The 10740-nt window shown below is 38.9% G+C and overlaps 2 protein-coding genes across 2 annotated transcripts; both read right to left on the bottom strand.

The window, feature by feature from the left end:
* Positions 1 to 450: 450 nt before the first annotated feature.
* Positions 451 to 2828, bottom strand: LOC119999728 (MORN repeat-containing protein 1-like). Its single transcript, XM_038847451.1, has 3 exons — positions 1633 to 2828; positions 922 to 1150; positions 451 to 829 (listed from the first exon to the last, which is right to left on the bottom strand). The coding sequence occupies exons 1-3, from the start codon at positions 2532 to 2534 to the stop codon at positions 665 to 667; spliced, it is 1296 nt and encodes a 431-aa protein (XP_038703379.1). The 5' UTR covers positions 2535 to 2828; the 3' UTR covers positions 451 to 664.
* Positions 2829 to 8872: 6044 nt separating this feature from the next.
* On the bottom strand, positions 8873 to 10641 carry LOC120000899 (protein NODULATION SIGNALING PATHWAY 2-like). Its single transcript, XM_038849068.1, has one exon. The coding sequence runs from the start codon at positions 10552 to 10554 to the stop codon at positions 9025 to 9027; it is 1530 nt and encodes a 509-aa protein (XP_038704996.1). The 5' UTR covers positions 10555 to 10641; the 3' UTR covers positions 8873 to 9024.
* Positions 10642 to 10740: the final 99 nt, after the last annotated feature.

Here is a 10740-nt window from a genome sequence, read left to right as displayed (position 1 = left end):
CCAAAAAAAAAAAGACATTTTGTTTTTGATAACTGAAAATGATATCATTTAAGTTTGTCATTTGGACATCCGATATGAGCTTAACTTGGACCTATTGCATATAAAAATTTATCACCTTACAACAGGGTAGGTAAGGCCAAAACCCAATATGTGATCATAAAGATATTGTTTCCGGTGAAAGGAAAAGGAAGAAAGAAAATGAAAAGACAATCGGATAATATAATCGGCAGGGAGAATGTTACTTTCAGTTTGTGGACTTCGTCATTAGCCGTCATGTTTCTTTCCAACTTTATTACCATATTCAGGTATTTCTGATAAGGAACCAAACATTAGAGATAAGGCCTTTCGACCTCCTGTTGATGATGATGATGGTGCTACAATGGAACAGCCTGGAATCAAGCCCTACTCATCAAGTAACCCCAACCAACAATCTACCAGAAGGAGATGCGATTTACAGGGAGAACTCCTCTTGAAAAATTGATTTTCCATCAAATATACATGGTTTATGTACAAGTTACAGTGGTGTGATATCGATTGAACGAAACCCTAAAACTCTCTCTGTCTCTCAACCTCCGATCAGCTTGTGCTCACCGGCTTGTCATCTTTCCAAGCACAGGAAGAGGAAATTAGTAAAATTTACAACTTTAAAACAAAAGTAATCCCATTAGACATTTGTGTCACAAAATCTGCGGTCCATCCGGTTTTGAACAGCTTTGACAGCAGCAACTCTAGCAGCAGTAGCAGCTCGGTTAGCACCCAGAACCGCCTTGTTCACCTGATCGTCAACTCTGCGAAGGTTAATGGCATTCTCTGCTGCTTTCCTTGCAGCCTGCATATCAAACAAGAGATCAATCGGACTGTGCAACAAGGTCAACAGGGAACTTAAACAACATTGCATAAGGTATCAATGTAAATTAGCACCTGAACTGCTCGAAGGACAGCATCGGTTAATGGGGCTAAAGGGTTTTTAAGGGTGCCAGCATCCCATTCACCACATCTGGTGTCGCCATTCCGGAAAGTATACTTGCCATACCCCTGCTTAAGGCCTTCATGCCATGACCCCTCGTAGCAGTGGCCATGCGCAAAGTGATAAACACCGAATCCATGAATTTTGTCTCCAAAATACTCTCCTGCATATCTGTCTCCGTTCCTGGAAAACATGATAAATTTGTATCATCAGTACTGGAAGATGAAAGCAGATATAAGCACAAAATTGTCCAAACTCAAGAAAGATACAACAATCAGTATTAGCTCAATAGTCAATATACATTACACACATTCTAATGGAACAGTAAGTATTAGAAACTCAAGGCTACAATTACCTAGAGCTAAGGATTTCGTCTTTCAAAATGAAAATAGCTAAACCATGTTCCATTGGCCATAAAAGGTTTAGAAAACAGTAACTGCACTAAAGGTAGTCCCATCAAGCTCAATAAGACAAATTTGAGCTAATCCAGTACTGACCTCCACAGGAAATTTTTAAAATGAATCAAAACTCACAAAGACAAGCATCAAAATCTCAAACCCAGAAACAAAAATCTGAAAATTGAGCCAGAAGACCCTATCTGGAAATGATAAACATCGACTTCATAAAAATAGCAAAGAAAGACACCCAAAATTTCGAGAACTCACCGAAAATGATAAGCTCCAAGACCATGCTTGACACCATACTTGAATTCACCCACACAGCAGCTCCCATCAGAACAAGTCTGCACCCCAACCCCATGACTCTGCCCATTGAACCATTCCCCTGAATAAGAATCCCCTGTGTAGAATCTATAAACCCCAAATCCATGCCTCAATCCCTGCCTATGCTGACCCCTATATCTACTCCCTCTCGCCCAGCTCTCAATCCCATACCCATCATATCTCCCATCAACCCAATCGCCCTCGTATCTCCCATTCGCGAAATAGTTATAGACTCCACTCCCATTGCATTTCCCTTTGTGAAATTCCCCTTCGTAGAAATCTCCGTTGCTGTAAAACTCTACTCCTTCGCGTATGATTTGCTTCTCCATACTGGGTTTCCTTGGGATTGAATCCCCAATGAACCATTGGACCGTCTTTGAATTCGTCCGCGAAGTTGACCGAAATTTCTTTGAGTTTTCCTCCCACAATTGCTTGAGGATTGAAAAGCTCTGATTTATCAAATTCTTGTTCTTGTTCGCAAAGAAGAGTGTTATTGCGATGAAAATCAAGGCCAACAACAGATTCTCGGATGAGGGTATCTCTTCCCTTCTCAAATAGAAGAAGAAAAAGAATGAAACAATGAAGAGTGAGAAAAAAGTGAGTGACACTATGATCGCTACCGGAGTCAACCTGGTCGACCCAATCCTTCTCGGAGTTGAACCGGGCTTAAGGGGCTTAATTTCCTTCTCCTCATCGTCTTCTTGTTGTTCTTGGTGGTACGCTCTCACCGCGTCCTCCTCGGTGACCGAGGAAAGGCTATGGATTGATGATCGGATAGTGGGAGACGACCGGAGAAGTGACGAATTGGTTCTAGTAAGCTTGGACTGCGTCATCTGGCCGTCCATTTGAAGGTCTGGGTCCCGCAGAGACTGAATCTTAGCCCGCTTGATCTTGCTCAAAAACCCAACACTACGCCCTCCTGTACCTCGAGATTCTCACAAGTATGGCCGTAGTTGTTATAGCCGGAGACATCTCAGGCGCGCAAGCTAGGCAGCAAGAGAGTGCGCAGGTTAGCACACAAGAAAGAAGAAATGGAAACTCCAAAAAGTTCAAAAAAAAGAAAGATCAAAGACTGATGCGAGAGAGAGACGGACAGAGAGAGAGAAAGAGAGACTCAGAGAGAGTGAGAGAAACGAGAACTGGAGAAACGGACCGGGTTTTGAATCTTTTGATTGTGTAATTTAAGGTGTTAGAACTTAGAAGTAGGGAGAGGGAGAGAGAATCAACGTATGCCGTACGATGTTGATCCGACGGTGGAACTGAAGGTTTGTCTTGTGGCCGTTAGATTTTACTCGGGACGTCCCGGTCTGGACGGGAAGATATATATATAGACTATAGTCGTCGGATCTGAATTCGGCTCTTCTTCGCGTTATCAGGCTGGCACGTGCCACCTAATATTTTTTTTTAAAAAAAAACTTCTCATATAATAGAAAAAAAATTTCGCTGCTTATGGTATCATTTGATGCACTGCTCTCATCACCGTTGATAATTGAAATCATGCTTCGATGGACTATTAGATTCATTCAACATTATGAAAAGTGTCTTCTCAAAAAAAAAAAAAACACACGTTATGAAAAGTGATTTTAGTGAGATTATCCAACTCTTTTTTTTTAAAAAAATTATATTATTTAATAATTTATAAAATTATATTATTACTAATTTTTTATGTGCATGAAACCACAATCATTATTTTTTGCCTTTCGGCATCATAACATTATTATATAAATTCGTGAATGTGTCTAAACTCAGGTTGTCAAGTTCATTTGTATAAAAAAATTTCACTTGATTACGGAGTAAATTGAGTCCAAACTCGGTTTGTAAAAATAATTTTTATGTGCTTCCCTAACAAAGACATTTTACGGAATATTACACCAAACTATGGATTTGGTAATTACGTTTATATACATAAAATTTTAAAAAAAAAAATCGTTAGGGTAGGAGGTCAAACGCTGTGTGTTCAAAATTCAAATACCTTATCAAAAAAGTTAAATTTAAGAAACTTATCACAAAAGGGTGGAAGAATCTCTATCTCAACTTATTCAAGATTTTATCAATAAATGTGAGTCTTAAAACCACATAAAAAAAGGACTATTGGAGAAAACTAATAAGTAATAATACAAATTAAACAGATATATCAAAATCTTTCTCATTTTCTTATTGATATTGGTTCTACTTGCGGAAGCATGCTTGGATCATTCAAAGTATATGCATAAATTCAAAATTCAAACAAAAATATCTAGCATGCAAAAACTCTAGGCACATCCGGATAGAAATTTTCACCAACCTCTTTGCTATCGAGGTCCAAGCTTGTATGGTTGACTTGATCTTCTCACGAGCAACTCCTCTACTACTCAGAAATTTTTCTTGATATTAAACCCTAGATCTCCTTGCACGAGCAAAACAAATATTTCCTCAACTTGATGAAGCTATATCACTCGGCACACACCAATAGCACCAAATTAGGGTTTTCATTTTGGTTTTTTGTTTGTATGATCTCTCTCCTTTGGCCACGAATTTCACACACTAATATGTCTCAATGACTAACAAGAACTAGGAGAAGAGTGGGATATATAAATAAGAAAACAAAGTCTCCACAAAAGATATGATAAGCCCTAAATAAGGTAGGAATCCTACCTTGGAATATATCCTTCCTCCTTTTCTTTTTAGAGGGCTTGTCCTTTCCTTTTTTGGCCATACGTTTGAGCCAACTTTGGACACCTAGGATTTTCCATTCAAGCCTTAGGGACCAACGGTTCCCTTTAGGACCAAGGAAAACCCACGGCAAAAAAAACCAACTTAGGATTTTGGACCATTTTTAGGGTTTGGCTCTACATACTTATTTTCTTTCAATTTTCAAGACATTACTTCTACAATCTAAATTGAAATTTCAAAACTTTTGATTTCCATTTATAATTTTACAAGACTTTCGCATGTCTTAACAAAATAATTTCACTTTAGGATTTACTTTGAAAAACGGAAGACGTAACAATTATACCCTTTTTGTTATATGATTCCTATCCTTTTAAATTTCCATCAGCTGGATAGCGGGGCTTTGCTATAAATTTTTTATGGCGGACCCCGCTGTAAATCAATTTGAGCTTGTTATAAGTTTTTTAAAAAAAAAAAAATTATGATTGTGTTTTGATCGGGATTATGAGTCTAACAGTATTTTTTTTTCAAACAAAAATCAAATTGAACGTGAAAAAGATATGAAAATTCTTGACCGTTGAATACAAACACGAAACATTCTATGTCTTTTTTACATCAAATTTGATTTTTGTTTGGGACAAAAATTATACCGTTGGACTCGTAATTCCCATCAAAACACATCAATGCTTTCTTTAGAAACTTGTTTCTAACCTATGAGATATGTACGATTAGCTCGTCCATACTACATCCGATAAATTGGAGTGAAAGTTCGTGTACTATCAAATAGTCCAAGATATATGTTTTCTTTATGCTCTCAGTTCCTTTATATCTATCCATTGAGTGTATTAAATTAATACATCGATTAACTCATGTACCAATGTCTGATCTTTAAGGATCACTAGGCATGGTTTCTAGATAGGTTAATTTGAACCTCTCGAGGTAGGTTCTTACACTGTCGTTTCCAAAAATACATGAATGAAGATATTGTAAGTGTGTTCTCACTCCCTAATGGCATGCGTCCAACTCATCGAGTATATTGACTCTATATAGTGCGAGTCTCACTCAATGATAATCAAGATGTACACACTATAAGCATGAGTCCAATGACTTACTCAAGTTTGAGAATTAACACACTCCCATAGCTATAGGTTGAACAACTCTGGTGATAGTATTTTACTGGCCGTTCATTCCTATCTAAGTCTTCGGAAGTGCTCTCGAGCAGTAAAGATAAAGTACTCCCCATGTTGGAGATATCTGTGCACTACAACTTAGATTAATGAAGTGTCTAGCTTCATTAATCTGGTTGTGACTATTTGGTTAATTTCGGATGCAATAGCTTTGATGAAGTATCTTTCTATACTCACACATATAGTTTATATGAGTATTCAAGATCTCATTTTTTAATGCAAATGACGATCAACTTTATTCAAAAACCATCCTAGGATAGGCAATCCCTACAATATCATCCCGAATGAGATCATTACAATAAGAAGGAGGTGTAAGATGATGAATGGCCATAGATAAGCTAAAAGCATGAGAAGCAAGATTATCAGCACATTGTTTAGCCTCCGATACACATGACCGATCACTACCTGCCACTCGAGCTTACTTAGAAACCCTCGAATACGGTTCACAAGATGCATCAAAGCATTAGCAGGAGAAGATGAACTAGTAAGAATATCCGCAACCAATTTAGAGTCCACCTCCACCTATAGTTTTCTGCAGCCCAAATCCCAAGCTTGCTTCAAGATCCCTATATTTAGCATCCTACACATTAATAGAACAATCATATAAATACAATATAATATAAAACATTTAGACGTAAATGTAATAATTAATATTTATCTATAAATTTCAAACTTATCATTACACATCCTATGTTTTTAGGACACTATCTCAACACCAACATGAGTTCTACAATACTAATGATAACTAGGGTGGGTGGTGGATGTGAGTGAGTGGTAGACACAGTAAATGATGATTAATCATTAAAAACATTACATAAAAGGTACCTTCATATTTACTCAATTTTTTTCTAGATATTTTTTTTTGCTCTTTTTGAATGCATAATTACTCTCATTTTAAATGAATTTTTTTTATAATAAATTGCTTTGACATTAATGACTGTAAGTTCTTCGTAGTCTCTTCCATTTCATTTTCTACACACTTCACCATCAAAACAGATCCAAGAACCATCCCTTTAAGCAAATTTGTGACATCAAATATCATATTCAATGTTGTCACATTATGTTACGTGCGCGTCCCACATCGCCCAGATGTGGGAGCGAAGTACAGAATATAAGGGGGAGGTATGGGCCTCCCCTTGCAACCAGGGTTTTCTGGGTTCAGGGCAATGGGCTTAGGGCCCCCTGGGCTTCCGGAAGGCTCTGGCTACAGCCGGCCCATTAGGTGGGTGTCGGTTGGGCTTTGGTTGCAAGGAGATCCTTATCACATTAACCTAGAATCACCCATTTCAAGCAATTAAAGAATGATAGTTTTGACTTCTTTAAGCTGGACCTTCCCTTATTTACAGCCAAATCCAAAAGAAATCCGTGTAATTTTTAGAAGGATGTGATTTCAGAGGGAAAAAAATGTATCACAAAAAAATATTATCACAAATAAAAGTAAAATAGCAGTCTTATGGATCCTAGTGGTTTTTTCCTAGCAATCTCAAATAGTGAGATGGACGAACCCGATTTCATATGCATCATGCGGGTTCCATAATTTCACATGAATCATACATGTCTATTTCAACATTTGGGATAACTTGAACAAAAAAAATTGGGATATATACTTAGCATTTTTGAAAGTAAAATTTAAAAAGTTTTTTTTTTTTTATAAAATATGCATGCACACACAATGTTTTTTTTAACTGACAACAGCATCAAACAAACTTATCATTTGGACATCCAATATAGATATTAAATCGAAACGTTAGACCCACGTGTACAAAAGTTTCCCATCTGATGATATAGTAAATTGGGTCAAAGCTCGCTTATCAAAAAATTCTTATGTGACAAACTTTGAAAAACTTCACGTGTCCCTAAACTATAAAAGCATAGTCGCAAGAGTATTCATTATTCTCATAGTAAAAATCAAACTCATGACCTTCAGAATTTGACGTCATTGAGAGTCACCAACTATACTATCATCCAAATTGTAGCACACAAAGTAGATAGATGGTAAGCTTTAATTTGATGCCAGTTTTTTCAGTACCGTTTTATTGTTACAAAGACTAACCACTTCTTGTACTTCTATCTTCAAAATTAAGAAAATATAATATGCTACTAATTCATATAGGTTAATTAACAATTAATTAGTAGACAAAAATCATCGTGTTAGGTGTACTGAACGTGGTTAACAATGTTAAAAGTGCAACAATATTACTTTATGAGGGACCATCGAGTGAGGTAGTCACGACGACTGTGCAATCTGGCTTGATGGTAAGAGGTGCCGGAGTGGTGTGGCTTCGTCGTGCCTGAGTTGTGTGCTTCCGGTGAAGTAGATGACTTGATTTAGGTTGAATCTCTGCTGTGCATGAAACAGATGAGTTGAGCATGAGATACGTAAGGTGTGGTGAGGTGAGGTGAGCTGTATCTTAAGGTTTTTTTTGTCTCAGTCATTGGATCTATTCAACATTAGATATTGAAATCCTCAAGATATACCCTTATTTTAGACCCTTAGAGAATATATATATATATATATATCATACATAAGATACGTATTAATTATGGTTTGAATATATAAAACGTCGTTGGAAGTAACCCACTAGGTTTAAGGTTTGATATGATAATCTACTTGAAAGCTAAATGTAATCAATTTGCAGTTTATCTATTTCGAATGAATGAGAGATTCACAAGTAGTAATTATCTGATGCAGCAGATACACTTTCTAGAAGCTGAAGATTAGGACATTCACCAGTGTAGCTAGTGGTCGTAATCATTAAGCTTTGTTTCTAAGATAACACAACCCTCTCAGTCTCTCACATACATATACAGTAATTCTCTCGTAAGAATCTACTTATTGGACTTCACATAATTACCTTTTCTTTTTTAAGTCCTAGAGCTGACACATATATATACATACAGACTACGAGACAAAGACAAGAGGCTCTCAAATAACCTTTTTGAAACTAATAACTTATATGAATACAACATTTGATTTGATTAGTAGTTCCAGTCAAATTTTAGAGCCTATCAGTTAGCGATACAGACTAGCACGACCGTCTTCAGATCCATGGGCCTGAAGGCCCACATCGAAATTACCAGCCCATACTTGACACTATGAGAAGCAATCCATTAGGATTTCCTTTGGGCCGTAAAGTAACCTTCGGCTATGGAAGCTGCGCCTGGGCTGCCTGACCACCATCTCTACCATCTCCGGTTCATAGAACCGGAGTATGAGGATGAATCATGTGATATTGTCAACCCAAGATCGTTTGGGATGATGAGTTTCTTATTTAAATTTGTACATTTTATTACCATCATGTCAAATTAGCAAAACTAGATTCATTTTCCAATCAAATATACAATTGTTTACATTAGAGAAACCTCAAACATGTTGTCAATAATGGAGTGACAACCTAGTCCTAGTATGCATGTCTCCTTTACAAATCCGTTATTACAAGCTTTATCTGATCTAATCTAGGGCCATTACAAGATAAGGCCCAGTGGGCCAAAAGCTATGTTAAAAGTCGGGCTCGGAGCAGGAAGTCCAAATGGAAGCCGAGAGCAACTGCCTGGATTTCCACCCTAAAACAAGCCTATTACAACCCAACTCCTCCACCTTGTATCCATCGTTGAACAACCCCAACAATAGCTTCGCTTGACAATGATTTGCAAAGCTTATGTTTACTGGATCAAACCCAACACTTCCCAGCCGCTCCCACCAAGAACAACCTTCGTCCTCCCCATGGGTCCGGTATATCCTGGCAACCGACTTGGCTATCCTGGGCCCTAGGAATACTCTTTCAACAAGGGCTCTGGCTCGCGCTTGCATTGGAAATCCAGCCTCTAAAGAATCATACAAGGCCGAGAAATGATGCAATGAGTCCATGAACCGGCCCAAGAAATCGCCATCCGCAGTTGACCCGGTGACCTCTTCAACTAAGGTCAGCAGTCTCGGGTTTATCGTCTTCACTCCCGATAAGAATGAAATAATCGAATCGGGTGTCCGATGATTGAAATGAGGGAGGTGTAGCATGCAATTGATCACCAAAGCTTCTCCCTTAACTAATTTCAAGGCGGAAGGTCGGAATGTGTCGTCGGAGTCCAACCTACATTGGTGGAACGAAAACGGTAGGCCGATGGATGCCGCAAATGCAGTCAATCGGCGACCCGTCTCTTGAACCGTCGCCATTGATCGACGGCCATTCCCGCCTCTTGCTATTGCTGTGATCCTAAGATGTGGGCTTGGTGGGCCGTCCTTCCTGGACACCAAGGCTTGCATGAGTGAGGCCCATTGGATCCCCTCCATGATATCATAGTCCACTATGTGGACCCATCTGTCTTGGGCCACAGCTTCTAGAATAGCCTGATTTGCAGTGAAGTGCCCGAATTTGACACATGGCGACATGTCTTGGAGAAGATGAAACGCCGCAAGCATGTCCGTCGGATGATGCTGATCACGATCACGTTCGCGGTGATGATTATGGTGGTAGGGCCCATTGGATATAGAGTGCTTGCCATGTAAACCCCCGACGCCTTCTAACAAACCTTGGAGGGCGTCGGTAAAATACGCCGCTAGTCTCTCCATGTTGGATCCATCATTCGGGGAAACCAACTCCTTGAGCCGAACCAATATCACACGAGCGAGATCGCGACTCTTGTTAACTCCGGTAAGCGCCTCCGCCGCCGCCATCAATAGGTGGACCAGCCTCAACCCCTTCGTATCCTCGCCGTTGGTCTCTTCATCCACAAACATCGTGTTTGTTGAAACCGAGTCGCAAGTCTCTTGGCTTTCCAGATTCATAAATCCTCCATCGTCGATCATGTTATAATGAATTAGATCTCGAAAATCATTGTGGTAATCACCGGATGAATTCCCCCAATCGAAGACCGGTGACCAGTTGTTCCAGTTACAATCAAGATAGTAGTCGTTTTCTGTGGAACTGGTTTTGATGGTTGTGGTGGTGGTGGTGGTGGTGGTGGTGGTGGCGGCGGAACCGCTATAGCCAGAAATCTCAAGCTCATAGTTTTCATCAATGGCCATCGCCATAGCTAAAATTTGGAGCAGCTATGAGTGTTGTTTGTGGGTGCGAGAGGATGAAGTGGTATATATAGAAACAGAGTGATTTGCAAAGGGAAGAAAGAGGTCATATAAGAGACGGTCTAGGTAGTAAAGGATTGGATTCAAATATTTTATTACGTTTTGCATCGATGCCCTTGTATTTGCAGCATATTT

Source organism: Tripterygium wilfordii, chromosome 6 (genome assembly GCF_013401445.1).
Source record: "Tripterygium wilfordii isolate XIE 37 chromosome 6, ASM1340144v1, whole genome shotgun sequence".
Taxonomy (NCBI): Eukaryota; Viridiplantae; Streptophyta; class Magnoliopsida; order Celastrales; family Celastraceae; genus Tripterygium; species Tripterygium wilfordii.
This window is presented reverse-complemented; position numbering and strand designations above follow the sequence as displayed.

What these genes read in the sequence shown, in the direction of transcription:
- LOC119999728 (XM_038847451.1), bottom strand. Translation starts at nt 2,534, where the DNA reads ATGGACGGCCAGATGACGCAGTCCAAGCTTACTAGAACCAATTCGTCA. An exon ending in CTTGGAGCTTATCATTTTCG is followed by an intron (nt 1,151 to 1,632) that starts GTGAGTTCTCGA and finishes CATGTTTTCCAG; the next exon opens with GAACGGAGACAGATATGCAG. An exon ending in CTGTCCTTCGAGCAGTTCAG is followed by an intron (nt 830 to 921) that starts GTGCTAATTTAC and finishes TTTGATATGCAG; the next exon opens with GCTGCAAGGAAAGCAGCAGA.
- LOC120000899 (XM_038849068.1), bottom strand. Translation starts at nt 10,554, where the DNA reads ATGGCGATGGCCATTGATGAAAACTATGAGCTTGAGATTTCTGGCTAT.